The sequence below is a fragment of the Phaseolus vulgaris genome, chromosome 5, assembly GCF_000499845.2.
Source record: "Phaseolus vulgaris cultivar G19833 chromosome 5, P. vulgaris v2.0, whole genome shotgun sequence".
Classification (NCBI taxonomy): Eukaryota; Viridiplantae; Streptophyta; class Magnoliopsida; order Fabales; family Fabaceae; genus Phaseolus; species Phaseolus vulgaris.
In genome coordinates this window covers 37,232,823-37,250,259 of record NC_023755.2, presented here as the reverse complement: position 1 = coordinate 37,250,259, position 17,437 = coordinate 37,232,823, and the positions used below count along the sequence as shown (strand labels likewise).

At 34.3% G+C, this 17,437-nt stretch overlaps 1 protein-coding gene across 1 annotated transcript; it reads left to right on the top strand.

The window, feature by feature from the left end:
• The first annotated feature begins 1,404 nt into the window (after nucleotides 1–1,404).
• LOC137834529 (alpha carbonic anhydrase 7-like) lies at nucleotides 1,405–4,081 on the top strand. Its single transcript, XM_068642556.1, has 7 exons — nucleotides 1,405–1,521; nucleotides 1,747–1,964; nucleotides 2,086–2,192; nucleotides 2,400–2,505; nucleotides 2,608–2,775; nucleotides 3,111–3,164; nucleotides 3,773–4,081. The coding sequence occupies exons 1-7, from the start codon at nucleotides 1,443–1,445 to the stop codon at nucleotides 3,854–3,856; spliced, it is 816 nt and encodes a 271-aa protein (XP_068498657.1). The 5' UTR covers nucleotides 1,405–1,442; the 3' UTR covers nucleotides 3,857–4,081.
• The last annotated feature ends 13,356 nt before the right edge of the window (nucleotides 4,082–17,437 follow it).

Below are 17,437 nucleotides of genomic sequence, written 5' to 3'. Positions count from 1 at the left end.
TTTGATGATGAAGAACAATGAACAAATATTTTTTTTCTTCTGTGTTTTTAATAATAAAGAGGATATGGAGTTGGTCCTAGAATTGACAAAGAAAGGAAACAATTCAGGGGAGATTGAATCTGAATTCAAATTCAAGAAAAGAAACTTATAAATAGAAACAAGCTTCAAAGTGAAAGGGGAAGCTCCACGTTCGCATATCTTCATAGAACAAATCATTAGTGTTTTTCTTAGTTTTCTTTTTTTTTATAATTTTTTTCGTTTTGCATAAGACTAAATTTTTTAAAGTTGATTCTTTTGTTATTTTGTAATAAATTTTGATGTTATGGACAATTAAAGTTTTGTTCTTTAATATAATGTGCTAAGCAGCCTAGTCTTTTTGAGATCTAATTCTTATTATTGAAATTATTTTGTTGATGATTTAATTGAAATTCTTGTTTAGTTAAATTATTTTAAATAATCTCTTGTTTGCTTAATTAAAAAAAATTTATAAAATTTCACGAGTAAACGTATAAGATGAGTAATATTTTTCATTGTTATTGTTAATTTTTATTATTTATAGTTAAATTTATTCACTGTTTTAACTGGATTCATAGAAAGACGATTTAAGATCAACTAATTTTACTTATATTATCTTATTTTTTTATATTAGACAGTGTAATACTACGTTAAATAATGTATTCTGGAACTATTTTAATTTAGATGTAAAATGAGAATGATAAGCCGGTCCTGGCGTAAGTGGAGATAGCAATGCATGACACCGTCTCTGAAAAATCAGAAACGGAACAAAGTACAATACAAATTGATGAGCATGAAGTGAAATAAAAAATAATGAAATCAATTTTTTTTAGAACATATTTTTATTGGTCTAAATTTTAGAAGTTTTGGGCAAAAACTTAATTTATGCATATTCTTTGGTATAATCCCCATGCAGACCCTAATATGTGATCTGGCACGTCATAGTTTTTATAAAAAAAAATTATGAAGATTTTAATTTTTAATCATAAGACACGTTCCTCCAGAATTTGAACTTACGTGAATCGATTAATTAAATTTATGGAGATTTTAATGAATTAAATTATAAAATAAATGATTAATTAAATCTATAACATAAAAGCATGTAAAGTATTCATTAAATAAAAAACGTGTTTTTATATTATTCACTTCAGAATATGTAAATATTAATCTCTGTATATATGGTGGTTGGTGAAACGGGGAAAACTTACTCTTATGACACGTGCCACCAAAAACAAAAGGTCTTGTGACTTGTCAATGTGGTCAAATAACTTATTGATAGCTTTTCCAATTTCAAAGCATTGGCCTACCTCTTATTCTCAGTTTCATATCTGGCTAACCTACCCATGAACACTTATAAATATAGGTGTGAAAAATAGCAGCACTACTCCACCACCCTCCATAAGTTAACCCTAAATACCACAACCAAAATGGAGAAGCTTGCTACCATGGTTTTGATTTGCTGCTCACTGTTATTCCTGTCTTTATCAGTGATGTCTCGAGAAGTTGGTTAGGATCGTTTTGCTTGTTCGCTTTGTTTTGGTTTGCATGCATGCTTATCAGAAAGTTTAAATCATTATATACATGTTATTTGTGCTTTCAAAATTATGCGTCATTACTAATACGTATTTTCATTTAATCCAGTACCTAACACGTATTTGTTAGCCCTGAGTTTTTCTTTGCTTATATAGTTTACATGGCTGGCATATAAATTCTGTTTTATTGCAAGTGCAGATGATGAGAGTGAGTTTAGTTACGAGGAAGAGAGCGAGAATGGACCGTCTCATTGGGGAGACATACACCCTGAATGGAGGTTGTGCAACAATGGATCCATGCAGTCACCAATTGATCTATTGAATGAGAGGGTTGAAATAGTATCCCAGCTAGGGAGGCTTCAGATGAACTACCAACCTTCTAATGCCAGTATTAGGAACAGGGGCCACGATATCATGGTGAATAAATATAAAAATGAATTACCAAATCTATAGTGAAATCACCAAGTATAGAGTACAAAGTATGGTATACCTAACAATAAATTAACTTTGATCCAATTATTCTGGTTTGTAAATGCAGCTAGAATGGGTTGCTGGTGCAGGTCATCTTCAAATTAATGAAACTAAGTACGTGCTCAACCAATGTCACTGGCATTCCCCCTCTGAACACACCATAGATGGCAAAAGGTAATACATATACTTCTTTTGAATTTATAGAGAATTAAATTATGGTAATATCGCTCAAAATTTCATATAAATCTTTGCATATTTCATAAAAAAAATACATGGTTTGTGCACTGTGGTTGCTTTGTGCCTTTGTTGTATATTTTTACCTGGAATATTTACCTGTACTTATACGTGTAAAAAATACTGAAAGATAGAATTGCACTGCAGGTTTGATCTAGAGTTACACATAGTGCACGAAACTCCATCTGGACAAACAACTGTGATAGGAATACTGTACAAGATTGGAAGAACACCAGATTCTTTCTTGTCATCGGTAAATTAAATTTCTGTGTCTTGTGCATGAATATGACTAAGTCTGTAAAGACTAATATATAATAAAAAGTTGAAGTAAGACATGAACCCTTGCTTTTTGTAGTTAACCAGTCATATAAAGGTCATTTCTAATAGCACGGAAGCAGAAAGAATGGTGGGTGTAGTTGACCCTAGGCAAATCAAAATTTTCTACAAGCAGTATTACAGGTATATGGGCTCGCTGACTATTCCTCCTTGCACTGAGAATGTTTCTTGGACCATCGTTAGAGAGGTACATGTGCTAACTATCTAGAATTTTAGTTATCTTAGTATGTTTATCATGCATATGTTTGCTGCAAGGTCCTTCTCGTGGTTCAGCTTTTTTTCAGGTCTTTGAACATAGTATAAGTTTATATTATGAGATTTTTAGGTGTTGTTGGGACTTTTATACAAATCTTTGGGTTTGGTATAGATATTTTGGTAACTCTTGATGTATTTTTAATTGCGATGTATCAATTTAAATTTTGAAGTATTGTTTAATTAACGATAGTGGCAGTTCTTTAACTTCTCCTTTCAAATATTGTGATAACATGTCTTAATGTGTTTGAACCTTGTTCAATTTATCAGATACGATCCGTTTCAAAGGAACAGGTTAGATTGCTCCGAGCTGCTGTTGATGATGTAAGTTAATAATGAAGTTCAATTATCTCACGAAACAATGGGACACAAAAGTAAAACCTTGCATCATATGAACATGAGACCCTCTCTGTAAGCTTCTAGGTTCATAATTAAGGTGAAGAATAGTTATTAAAAGAGACTCCACTAAGAGAATATTTGCTTAATTAATTAGGTCCATAAAGGAAATAGCATGGTGATAGAAGAACACAAACCTGGTTATTCTTGCAGTGATATAAGCAGTAGGTGAATATTAGGTAGACTCTTATCAAAATCAATAATCATGATATCTCAGTTTGATTATCGACTCTTAATTATTTTAAATTTCAATTCTTTACCTACTTTTCCTTTTATAAATAGAAAACTTATGCTCTTGAATATATAATGTTCAAAATACGACACCCCATGTTTCTTTTTGTTACTTGTATTTAATATTTAGGAATAATATAGGTAAAAATGCGTAGACTAAAATGACTGCATCACCTTTATTTGTTTAGATCATTAAGATATCTGGTTTTTCTCATTGTTAAAAAAAATTACTTTGTTATTTGCTTGAATTTTTGACAACGTCAACTTAAGCATGCTATTATTTCTTGCATTTTAACCTTTTGCAGGAATCAGAAACCAACGCAAGGCCACTGCAACTAATAAACAACCGCTTGCTGCAACTTTACGCGCAAAAATATATTAAACATTGAAATTCTGGACATTTTCCTGTGTTTAATAATTGGTCGGAGTGTGAATGAGTTTCCACATGGAACAAGTCATTTGTTAATCCCTTTATTTTGTTTTTCTTTTACAGGGATGGACTGTTATAATAATCTGTGCTACGTACTTGTTATAAAAAAAATTGCATATTGTTTGGTAGATTTATTTTATGAAAGACGAATTGAATAAATAATTTAATAATTTTCTGTGGATGCTAATAATTACATTATTTCTGTATGTTTGAGAATTACTTACCGCGTATTTTCTATGGGTCTCATGGATGATGGATGAAAAATAAGATTATACATATACATAATTAATTTATTAATTTTAATATATATATATACACATAAATATATATTATCAACAATTACCTCCCTACCTGTAATAGCAGCGTTGTTCATGAGACTGCTACATCCGAACACGTGCAAAGCTTTAGGCATTTGGCTTTTACGCAAACCCCTTCACACACCTCCATTTTACTCATACTTGTCCCTTCTTATACAGCTGCACCTTCTCACCCTGCTCACCATGTACCTAACAGATACGTGGTGCATCAGTCATCCCCTCTTAGGGAAAATTTAACACAATAACAATAATATCTCCAAAAAAAAAAATTAAGTAGCGGGTAATAATTTCTCCAACTTGCAAGAATCATTGAGAAGTAATAACAAATAATGGCAACAACACAAAACACACTTTAGGAAGACACAAAAATTTTAAGGTGGAAATCGAAACTTTCTCAATGTAAGAAGTAAAGAAGTAAAAACTACCGGCACAAGTCAGTCAATCAAACTCCACTATGATCAAAGTTATGGATACAAGAGAGTCTAAAATCACAGCACAAATTGTGCTTGATAACCAGCCAAATAGCAATACAACATATATGAAACAAAGAACAAGAAACCTGAAAATTTCACAAACTGCAGTTACCGTACGCGGCTTATATGTCACTGTTCCGTGACTTTTGAACAATCCAAATGGTCCAACTGAAGAACCACGAGGTATGAACCTGCTGAAAAAATTTCAACCCGATCCAACAGTAGACGAAACAGCAGCAGCAATCCGATAATTTCCGTCGAAACACTCAGAACGCTGTTGCAGTGTGAGATGAAATTCTCTCTGCTCAAGCAACTTCTACAAGATCTGAACGGTCAGATTAAAGTCACACAAATTATAAACCTGTTTAAAAAAAATTTCAGTCCGATCCAATAGTGAACAAACCATCGGTGACGGCCAGAAGTTGCTGATTGAAATTTTCTCTCTCTTTAATCTTGAAAAAAATAATAAAATTAACTTTTAATAAGAAACTTCGTTACACAATAAAATAAAATAAATATTAATAATACTTAATTCAATTATTTATAAAAAAATTAATGTAAATAAAATTTTATATAAAACATTGATTATCATTAAATGCAATTTCTCTTTGAAAAGTGTCAAAATAAAAAAAATGCTCTGGTCTCATCTTACGTGCTTCGCCAATGTACACAAAATATTATTTTTGTACGAACGTTAAATAAAACAAATATTCTCATCAATTCTCTCACACACATTCACACGTTTAAATATTGGAATTATTCTCTCAAACGTTGTGACTGAAAAATAATGAAAGTATTGTAACTAGAAGTAAAATATGAAGATGCAGAAGTACAACTTAACTTGTTTAAAAAATTAAAATTATATTACATATAGAATTACTTAAAAAATTTAAGAAAAATTAAAATAAACTTTTCTATATAAAATGTGTAAAGGTCGAGGGAAAATTTGTCATTCTAGTGTGGAGGTGGAGGCAAAATTTGTCATCTATCTTTCTAGACTTATTGCAAGGTTCCACAAAAAATAATTTACTCTTCTCCTTCTTAAATAAAATACCTATCATATTAATAAGGGTACCAATAGATTCACACCATTTTTATTCCTTTAACATCTAATAAAATTATTATTTTATATCATTTTATTCATTTAACATCTACAAAAATTATTATTTTAATATGATATAATATTTTATTATAAAAATAGTTGTAAAATATATGTATTCTTAATAATGTATATGAAAGGAAAAATTTCCTATTACTAATTATCATACTCCGATCTCTCAAAGTTATTTTTACTAGTCACTCTATTTAATACTAACGTTTCGTTTGAATTAATGAAAAATTAAAGAAGATAAATAAATAAATATAAAATTAGTCATTTGACGGTAAAATGAAAAAAAATAAGTATAAATATTTTAACTAATTTGATTGAAAATAATAATTATTTAATATGTATTTAAAAATAATGTAATGTAAAATTATTTTAAAAAAATATAAATTAGACTTAAAATAAATTTGAAATATTTTAAAAATATTTTATTTATTAACATATTTATTTATTAACATAATAAATTATAATTTTACATAATTGATTAATTTTATAAATATTTTTATTACTATTTAGGTATAATCGGTTACGACTTTCTGCGTAAATCTCTTCTTAGTTTGTGTAAACGGGAAATCCTCAAATTCAGTAAGGGATGTTAATTTAAGTCAATAACAACCTATGAGGTTCGGACAATTCTTCTTAAATGGCAAGAGTTGCTTTTTGCTGGTGGTTTCTTAGGCCAAGTAGGAAGCTTGGACCGGTTAGGAGTCTCTTGTGGGTCTAGCCCAGTTCATGAGCAGGAGCACTCAGGTATGTGGGAATTTGCAAATAACGTACCTGTAGGTCTACAGGGGGTAACAGGAGGCGGAGGCTTGGCTGAGACGAAGGTGGTGGGCACTCCAAGTGACGTCGTCAGACAGAGAGTGGCTTGCGGCGGTGGGAGTGGGGATCGGCGGTTGGAGGTTATGGTGTCCGAGGGTGAATGCGAGGGTGGTTTCCCTTCGGTAGGGGCGACTAGGGTGGAGCCCGAGCAGGTCAGGGTATTGGAGGTAAACGAAGTCAATCGCTCCTTGGCCCTAACTTCTGGGAAGGAAATGGGTATAGAAGAAGTTAAGTCCGACGTTGCAGTTCTTCAATTTGATGATCCTAATTTGGTGGATGTAAGGGTTGATCAGACAGTGTTTTTAGTTCAGCAAACCAATGTGAGTAAAGATGCTTTTTGCACGACTGATAGTGCAATTGAAAATTGTAATAGAATTTACTGGGAAAAGAATGACAAAAAAGTGGCGTCCAGTGTATGGAGTGTTGGTAAAGAAGCAGGGTTTTCTCACTCCGGACAAGAAGATGCATTTATCAATAGTTTACATGCCTTGACTGTTCGGAAAGTTAGTAAGGGGAGGAAGCCAAGGAAGAAGTCCAGTAAGTTTTGTCAATGAAAATAATTAGTCTGAATGTTAGAGGGTTAGGAGGAACTTTGAAAAAAAGATATTTAAGCAATCTGGTAAGTAAGGAGCAGGCGGATATGGTGTGTTTATAAGAGACAAAATGTACTGAGTTCAGTAGGGAGAAGGTTTGTCTTCTTTGAGGAAGTAATGAAGTTGATTGGGTTGTAAATAAAGCAAACAATAGTGTTGGTGGGGTCCTGACAATTTGGAATAATAAGTTATTTCAGATGTCTAACTATGTTAATAGAAGGAATTTCTCTATTATTGAGGGTTCTTGGAAGGTTGGTAATGGGGTACTTGTAACAATAGTAAATGTTTATTGCTCTGGTTCTTTACGGGAGAGGAAAGAGGTTTGGGAAGAGACTAATGGGTACAGGTCGAATCAACTTTCGAAGGCTTGGTGTGTTGTTGGAGATTTTAACTCAATCAGAAGGCAAGAGGAGAGGAAGAGTATGATCTCGGAGACAGATTATTCTAGAGAAATAAAAGGTTTTAATGAGTTTATTGTAGAATTAGTAGATATCCCGTTGGTTGGCATGAAGTTTACGTGGTATAAACCAAATGGTATGGTGAAGAGCAGAATTGATAGGGTTCTTGTGTCAAAAGAATGGCTCGATGCTTGGCCCCGTTGTCAACAGTTCGTCCTAAATAGGTCAATTTCAGACCATTGTGCAGTTGTTCTTAAAGAAGTGTCTATTGATTGGGGTCCGAGACCTTTTAGGTGCTTGGATGTTTGGCAAAAAGACAGTAGATTTAAAGACTTTGTGAGGAGGAAGTGGGTTAGCTATGATGTGCAAGGACGTGGAATTTATATTTTCAAAGAGAAACTCAAAAAGCTTAAAGTGGATTTAAAAGTTTGGAACAAAGAGGACTTCGGGGATGTTAACCTTGCTAGTGAGGAGTTACAAAAGAGGATTAATGTGTTAGATGCACAAGATGATGATAGAGGCTTGGTTGAGTCTGAAAGGGAGGAAAGGAGAACTTTGTTAGCTAACCTTAATAGAGCTTTGTTTAAACAGGAGACGGTTATGTACCAGAAAGCAAGACAGAAGTGGTTGAAACATGGAGATCTTAATACAAAGTTCTTCCACTCATCCATGAAGTGGAGAAGGGCGAGGAATGAGTTACATGGGATGTTTGTTGACGACCGGTGGTGCGAGGATAAGGAGGTGATCAAGGACAAGGTCAGAGTTTTCTTCGAAGAAAGGTTTGCCAGAAAAGAAGGATGTCAAGTTAGGTTGGACAACGTTAGGTTCAACTCTATTTCGAAAGAAGATAATGAGTTATTGATTGCCGATTTCTCTGGAAAAAAAATTAGGGATGCAGTATGGAATTGTGATAGTTCTAAGAGTCCTGGCCATGATGGTTTTAATTTTGGGTTCTTAAAGCATTGTTGGGAAATCATTAAGTCGGATGTGGTGTCAGCAGTGAAGGATTTCGCATCTAAGAGTCATTGGCCTAGAGGTTCAAATGCATCATTCCTATGTCTTGTTCCAAAAGTAGAAAACCCTCAGCAACTTGGCGAATTTAGACCTCTTTCTTTGGTCGGATGCCTATATAAGATTATCTCTAAAGCGTTGTCCCTGCGATTGAAAAAGGTGATTAGTAAAGTCATTGATATTAGACAATCGACTTTCTTGGAAGGTAGGGGTTTGTTAGACAGTGTGTTAGTGGCGAATGAGGTTTTGGAAGAATATAAAAGGAAAAGGAAGAGTTGTGTTTTCTTTTAAGTTGACTATGAGAAGGCATATGACTCGATAAGTTGGGATTTTCTCTATTATATGCTAGAGAGGTTGGGCTTTTGCGCTCAATGGATTCAGTGGATTAAGGGGTGTTTAGAATCTGCTTTAGTCTCGGTGCTTGTGAACAGTAGTCCAACTAGGGAATTTACTCTTGGGAAGGGACTTCGTCAAGGTGATCCGTTAGCACCGTTTCTTTTCCTGATAGTTGCGGAAGGGTTGGCTGGGGTTTCCAGGATAGCAGAAGACAAGATTTTGTTTGACAGTCTGGAGGTTGGAAGGGATAAAGTGAAGGTAAATATGTTACAATACGCTGACGACACTTTATTCTTTTGTAAAGCTAATACAAAAAGTGTCTTCAATCTGAAGGCGATCTTACTCTGCTTTGAGCTTGCTTCTGGGCTTAAGGTCAATTTTGTGAAGAGTACTATCGGTGGGTTGGGGTTGGATCAGAGCTTGCTTCAGAGTTTTGCGGCTATTCTAAATTGTAAAGTGATGGTAACTCCTTTTGTTTATTTAGGGTTGCCGATAGGAGGGTGTCACAAACGGGATGCGTTTTGGAGCATGGTGATTGAAAGAGTTCAAGGTAGATTGTTAAGATGGAGAGGCAGGTGTTTGTCGTTGGCTGGGAGGATTTACTTGTTAAAATCAGTTCTCTCCTCAATCCCGTTATTTTTTATGTCATTGTTTAAGTTACCTTTTGTGGTGGCAGAGAAGTTAGTTCGAATACAAAGGAATTTCCTTTGGGGATGGGGTTCAGATGATAGGAAGATCGTTTGGGCCTCTTGGAAAAAAGTTTGTGAGCCTCGTGACTATGGGGATCTAGGTATTATTGACCTAAGGTGATTTAATTTGGCTCTACTAGGTAAGTGGATCTGGAGGTTGGGTACGGATAAGGGTGGTCTGTGGAAAGAGATCCTCGTTTCTAAGTACGGTGGGTGGAGAAGCTTGAGAGAGGAAGGTAAAGTTGGTAAGGGTTCTCTTTGGTGGAAAGATTTGAAGGAGGTGTGGATTTCAGAGGGTTGGGGAAGAAGTTTTGAAGATGGGTTTGAGTGGGAAGTTGGTGAGGGGAGGGCTGTCCTTTTTTGGGAGGACAATTGGTTGAGTTGTGGAGCGTTGAAGAGTGTTTTCCCGAGAATTTTCTCTCTTAGTGTGGCAAAAGGTGCAAAGGTGACTGAACTAGGGAATTGGATTGATGGTGTTTGGGTGTGGCACTTTGAATGGCGTAGACCCTTTTTTGAATGGGAGAAACCTCTGGTGGAGCAGTTCTTTCAGTTACTACAAGGGGCGAAGTTGGAATCAGGGAAGGCAGATTGCTGGATTTGGAAGGCAGGGGGTTTCATACTTTTACGGTTAACTCAGCCTATTTTCAGGTTAGGAAGGAAAGAGTTGGGGAGGTTTCTCCAGTTTACAGTAAGTTGTGGAGGTGCAAAGCTTTGCCTTCCGCTTTGGTCACTGCTTGGAGGGTGATGGAGAATAAGATTGCTACTAGGGTAAATTTGGAAAGGCGAGGGGTGGTGGTAGAGAATCTGGTGTGTGGTTTGTGTTGGAAGGTGGAAGAGTCGTCCTGTCATCTGTTTTCCGTTTGCGAGTTTACCTGGCGGGTGTGGTGTCTTTGTTTTGAGTGGCTTGGAGTGTCGTTTGTTATTCATAAGGACCCTTTGGTAAACTTTCAACAATTCAGGTTGTGTTCGGCTTCTGATGTGGTTAATGACGTTTGGGGGGCGATTTGGGTTGGTGTTGTGAGTGGAATTTGGAGACATAGGAACTCGGTGACCTTCGACAGGGGCGTGGTAGATGCGCTCGAGGTATTTGCACTGGTACAGGTAAATGTTTGGTCTTGGATTTTTGCAAAGTCCTGTTGTAATTCATTTACGTACCCCAACTGGGTTTTGAACCCAGTGGATTGTATGAGGCTGGTTGTTTAATGCTTTCTTGAGTAGCTTTGGTTGTTCCTTATTTAAGTAGGAAGGTGTTCCTTGGTTGGAGGTTGGTAAGGTGCTAGCTATTTATGTATAAGGGTTGGACCACTCCTGAAGTGGTTCCCATTTATTTATTTTTTATTGCTGATCAAAAAAAAATGTGTGTCGGATAAATGTATCCGTGTCGACATTCATAGAATACTTATTGGTGAAGTATTCAATTCAAAAAAATATTTGTTAGATTTTTGAAAATTCTAACATAGTTCTAACACAATTTTAAAAGGTATAAATAGAGTAACTTTTTAAAAACTCAAATTTATTGTATAAATTTTTATTATGATTATAAAAATAAGAACAAATTCTTTTGAACCAGTCATGAAAAATATTTTCCTGCTCCCAAAAGAATCTGGAAATATTTATTTTCAATTTATATAATTCAAAATTATATAATATATAGATCTGTGTCCCCATATCTTACATTTTAAACATTATACGTATCTTTGTGTCCGTATTCGTGTTATGTCAGTGTTCGTATCTGTATTTGTGCTACATAGATAACAACTGCTTAAAATTAAATAAGTCTAGTGATTTTTCATGTAATTTTTATGTAATCATTAAACAGACTTTAATTATAATTAGCTGCGTTTAATGTTTATTTGTCGCACCTTTTTATATAAGCAATTCTCTCATTTTATTAATGTTTTTTAATATACGTGTGTATATAAAGTTTAATTGATGAATTAATGTATTCGTGTCGTGACGTTATTTCTTTAGCAAAAAAATAAAATAAATTGAACGGACCTTATACAAAAATTCGGAAAAATAAGTATTAGAATACAGAAAAGAAACATACTAGGAGATAAACACGTATACCATCAGCAAATTGGGTCGTGCTGTGAGACCAAATTATTTTACTGTTAAATAGAAACTCATTTACTATTTTATTCCCTCTTCACTATTATATATCATTTTGACTATATAAAAGAAATACATTTACACAAATGACGAGATCAAAGTTTAAAGTAATACTCAAAAGATATGATATATCTTAGAATATTTTTATATTATTTACTTGAATTGAATATCTACCTTTATATACTTAAAATAGCTTAAAATATTGTGTGATAAAGTGTTTTTATTATTTAAATATTTAATTAATGTTTAAAGTATTTTTTTCTTTGTATTTACCTCTCTTTTACGTCCGATATATTATCTCTATGTTAAATTCTGTTATAATTATTGAGTTTTATGAGGTTATACATGTTATAGAGGAAGATCAAAAGATGGGTATTATTAATGTTTGGTTAGAATGTGATTCTGCTTTGGTTTGTGTTGCGTTTACTGTTAGGACAAATGTTCCTTTGATGCTTCGGAATCGATGAAATACTTGTCTTAAATACTATAGGAAAATCAGGTTTAGGGTTACTATATTTTTCGTGAAGAAAATGTATGTGCTGCATAAGTTGACTAATTTATGATTTATTCATGGATAATCATTTTATTGGTATAATAGGTTTTCATCTAGTCTGTCCTTAGAATTCTTTATAAATAGGTAGAGTCTACTATGTATCGTTTTTGTTAATATATGGGTTTTGATCTAGTCTCCCCATATTTTTTTATTTTCTTTTTTTTTTAACTTTCTAATAATACTTTTTTTCATTTGATTGCAGATGATTATTTTTACTTGAGATGTCAGTCTAACTGAGATGTCAAGTTGCATACATAAAAGAATTTTTATAAAAAAATGTTTTTTTATTTAAATATTTAATTAATGTTTTAACTATTTTTTTCTCTTTGTGTTTACCTCTCTTTTACGTCCGATATATTATCTCTTATTTTTAACTATTGTTTTCCTTTGTGATAGGGCCAAGATAACTATATATTATGATGTGTGGGACTATATATTATGGGTGATCCGATAGCGGGTGGCACGATAGGTCCAACACAAACACTCGTTAGGATAGACTCGAAATGGCTCTCACTACAAGAAAAACTGCATTTACCGTAATGCAAAAAATCCGTATGTAAAACATGATTACATACGGATTACATACGGACGAAAATCCGTATGTAAAACCGTCGTAGGTAACTGTTACATACGGATTTTAAATCCCTATGTAAAATCCGTATGTAATTACATACGGATAAATCTGTTTGTAAAATCTGTATGTAACAGGGAAGGAGAATACATACGGATAAATCCGTATGTAGCAGGGGAGGAGATTACATACGGATAAATCCGTATGTAATAGGGGTCAGTATTTCGTGTAATTGAAAGCATTGGAAATCTATTCAGAACCTGCATTATTAGAAGCAATTCCAGTTTTCAGAATTCATTCAAAAGCAATATCAATCAAACATTAAGAACTGCCCATAAATATTTCCGAATGTTCAAAATATCCAATATCCATCAACATTCAGACCTGTTCATAAATACAATCCTATTTCTAAATGTTCAAAATATCCAAATGTATTTTTTATTAAAACATAAAAAAGCATCTAATAAAAGAAAATTCAAATCATTACAAAAGTTTTAAATAAGCTAATAATTATTATAATCTTCACCAGGTGAATTTTGTTGTTCTTCATGATTACTATCATGTTCATTATGATTACTATGATGTTGTACTTCATCATTGTCTTGTATCTGATTTTGTTGAGTTGGTTGCGGGATATTTGGCTGTTGAAAAATATTTTGTGCCGCTGCTACTGCTTCAGGTGGTAGATATTGTAGCATAAAATTTTGGAAGGATTTAAATTGAGCATTCATGTCTTGAATCTGCTGCTTAAGTTCAACAATTTCTCCTGCATCAGCTTTGTTATTGCTAGAAGATGCTTGTGTTTCTTGTAGGTAGCGATCAATACAGTCTTTGTGATCATCGACATGTCCAACCCCATATACCCGTCCCTTGTACCTTCCACCTGTAGATTGTAACCAACAACTGTTTCTTAATCTTTCCTTCTCAGCAGCATCTAATGGAGTAGTTATTGAGGCAGCCGTAGATTGTGACTCAGAGACTGCTCGAGAAAATCTACTTTGAAAATCTTCCTATTAAAATGAAAAATATTTGTTATCATAGTAATTAATGTACATGAAAAAAAAATTAAAAAACTTTTGATAAAAAACTAACGTGTCCGTCTCGATCTATCATCTACAAAATCTCCACTGCTCTTCCGTATATGTGTTTGTTAAAACACTTCATCAACATGGACCATGCAGCCAAGCTCCGGTGTCTATAAAGAAAACATTTTATAAATTAAGGAGGTAATAATTAATCATAAATTAGTACAAAATTTTATATGGAAGTCATACCAAACGAATAGCGTGTTCATGCACACTAATGGATCCTTCGGTGTGCAGACATCCACCTTTTTCAGACAAACGATTTTTTTTAGCTGTATTGCATTTGGATCGATACAGAGGCATGTTCCACTGTTCCAAGAGGCTATTCCAAACATTATTCCCAATCCATTCTGGTCCTTTTCCTTCTTGGCGAGCCACTTTAAACATTTGTGAAAGACTGTGAGAAGCCTTCGTATGGAAATTTTTGTTAACTTTGTCCTCATCTTCAACCCTCCATGTGACAATTTAAAAATATTTTTGTTAAGATGACATGACACAGCATGTACAAAGTACAAATTGACATAATGGTTAATCCAGGTTTGACTGAAACATGTGGACCAATTACTCTTGGCTTTCCTAATGAATGTGTATGCTTGGTATTGTTGGAGTTGTATCAATATACAATGAAATAAGGTACACCATGTATGCTTTTGTTCTGAAAATGATAGATTTACACGGATAGGTGATTGTATACTGAGCAAAATAGGAGTAAAATGCATAAAACTCAGATTATGCAGCATAGGAAAGTAGTGGCTACCTATGACTCCAGCAACTCCATTATCCTTCAAACCCCTAGCCCATACAGGGCAACAAAAAACCAGCAACTCCATGATTAAAGCTACAGCACACCAAACTAGTTTCGTACCACATTTGAGCCAAGTTGTTGCTCTAGATTGCCTCTTACTAGAAGCATCATCTCTCTTTATCACAATAACGATATCTGCTTTGATTAGAGGTCCCTAAAACACCCCCAAGCCTGCACCCTTCTTCTTCCGATTTAATTCCAGCAACCTGCTCATCTAAGCACTCAGTAATCTATCTGATTCTACCAACCAAGCACCAACCAAATCATCCTTATCAGATCTTGCAACAGCACCAACCAAACTACCAGTGTATGTGAACTAAGACAAACCTACCTTCACCGTACTAAACCTGTTGTTACCCTTCCCACTAGCATTTACTCCTTGCTCTCCTTTGGACTCTTCCTCAGCTCTGGCCCAACTTTTGTTGGACCTGCACCTGCACCTGTTTTACTTCCATATATATTGCAAACTACTAAAACAGCCTGCACCTTTTTTAAACCTACCAGACTTAGGCAGACCCAATCAACTCCAGCTGTGTCTACAGCTTTGTGACCTCTGCATCTCAGCCCTGCACTCTGAGCCCCTCTTACCCTTATATTGGTTCACTACATACCCTATGAACCTCACCTGTCCCTCTACCGCTCACTCCTTCTTACTTGATGCTATTTATACAAATCACTAGGTTAAGAATCCAATCTGCAAAGGAGTAATCAAAAGTGTTGGACCTATATTTTAGCCATAGCCTATTTATACAAATAACCTATTTCTTCTGTTTTTCTATACAACTTTTTGTTTTTGCCTCCTACCCTTTATGTATTTCTGATTATCATACTTAGCTAATGACTTGTACCATCACAAGTATTGGACTTTTTCAAGGTGTTGAGTCTTTTGGAATTATGCTCAAGTGGCTAACAATTTGCCACCAGCAGACAAAGTCCTTGAATTGTTCAGCACCCTTAACCTCACAAAAACAAGAATCTATGATACTAATCCTCAAATTTTGAGTTCCTTTGCAAACTCAAACATTGAAATAATTGTGCCTACCCCTACTTTGCTTACAAGGATAGTCCTAATGGGATTTCTTTGAACTACGTGTTGTTCAATCCAAATGCAGGAATGGTTGACCCTTACACCAATCTCCGTTATGCTTTATCATAACATGTAATTTATAGAATAAGATCAAGAAGGTAATTATCTGACCAATTTGCTTTAATCCTGTAAATGTTGACAGATTTAATAGTTTCTCTCTAAGTGTTTTTCTTTTTGATACTCACAAAAGATGTTTCACTTCTATCTAGATGGATGGCAATTGATCTCTATATCCGGGAAGTGGAGAGCCTCATATTTCAGGTATCCATGAACCAGTGCAGTGATAGGTTATCAAGACCGGCACATGGCATTCTAAGTCATTTGCCTATTCAGTTTTATATTTAGGCAACATCCTCCAAATGCCAATGGATATTCATCATTGTTTTATATTATAAGACCACAAAGCACTGACTGTAAAAAGTACATAAATTCAAACAAGCAAAATCAAACATCCACATCAATTAAAACAAGCAAAACCAAACATCCACATCAATTAAAAGAAAGAATGCAGGTGCAGAACAAACCCTAAAATATAAACTAGGTTCTGGTGTAGAATAGAACCTCGAAATAAAAAGAAAACCAGGTTCGAGCTTCCAATCCCTTGCAAGATTCGAAGCTTTTCTCCCCTTCACTACCTCATGTCACGACCAAGCCCTTCCAAGGTTCCAAACTCTGTGCACAACAACAAATCGGTGAAAGGAGAAATTCAACCTTAAATGCTAGGAGGAAACAAGAAATACAATAATAAACCAACCACGAATGAAGAAATTGAATCCACGAGCAAAAAGGAGGAACAACAACCTACGAATTTCAAAGCATATGAACGCACCATTATAAACAAGAGCTGCCAAATTTTAAGAAAGGGAAAATACAAATGAAGAAAAATGTTACCAAATTCAAAGCATTCAAACTGCAACTCGCCTCATATTAAGCAACCTAGGGTTTTTGAAACGGGTGGTTTGCGAAAATTGGGGGTGTTACGAAATTGGAGATTCAAGCTCAAATTCAAGCTTGAAAATTGAAAGTTAGGTTGGGGAAACTTAGCTTTCAACTTAGGAAAGCATGCATTCGGGTTCACACAAGACTAATAGTAGTGAGAACTCTCGTGCATATACAAAACCACACATACATTACCATTTTTTTATTTTTTTTTTTAAACTTAAAACATCTGTATATTAGTTCTGTATGTAATACACATTGTTATTTACATGCGGATACACTTCTCCTTACATACGGATCCCTCTAAAAAAATATCCCTTTTTTGCGCGCCACCATTACATATTGTTACATAACGGAATTATATTCGTATGTAAAATCTGTATGTATGTAATTATCCGCGGTTAATGAGCGAATTTCTTGTAGTGTCTGATACCATATTACAAAGTGGACTTTAAGCTTAACTCAACCCCATAAAACTGACTCATGAGGTTGAGGTTTGCACCCACTTATATACAATGAAAGACTTTAATCTCTAGTCGATGTGAGATCTCCAACAAGCTAAATATATCGAAAGTTAAATTAATTTATAAACTTTGGTAGAATGATTCTATCAATTTTAGTTAACAATATAAATAAATATATAT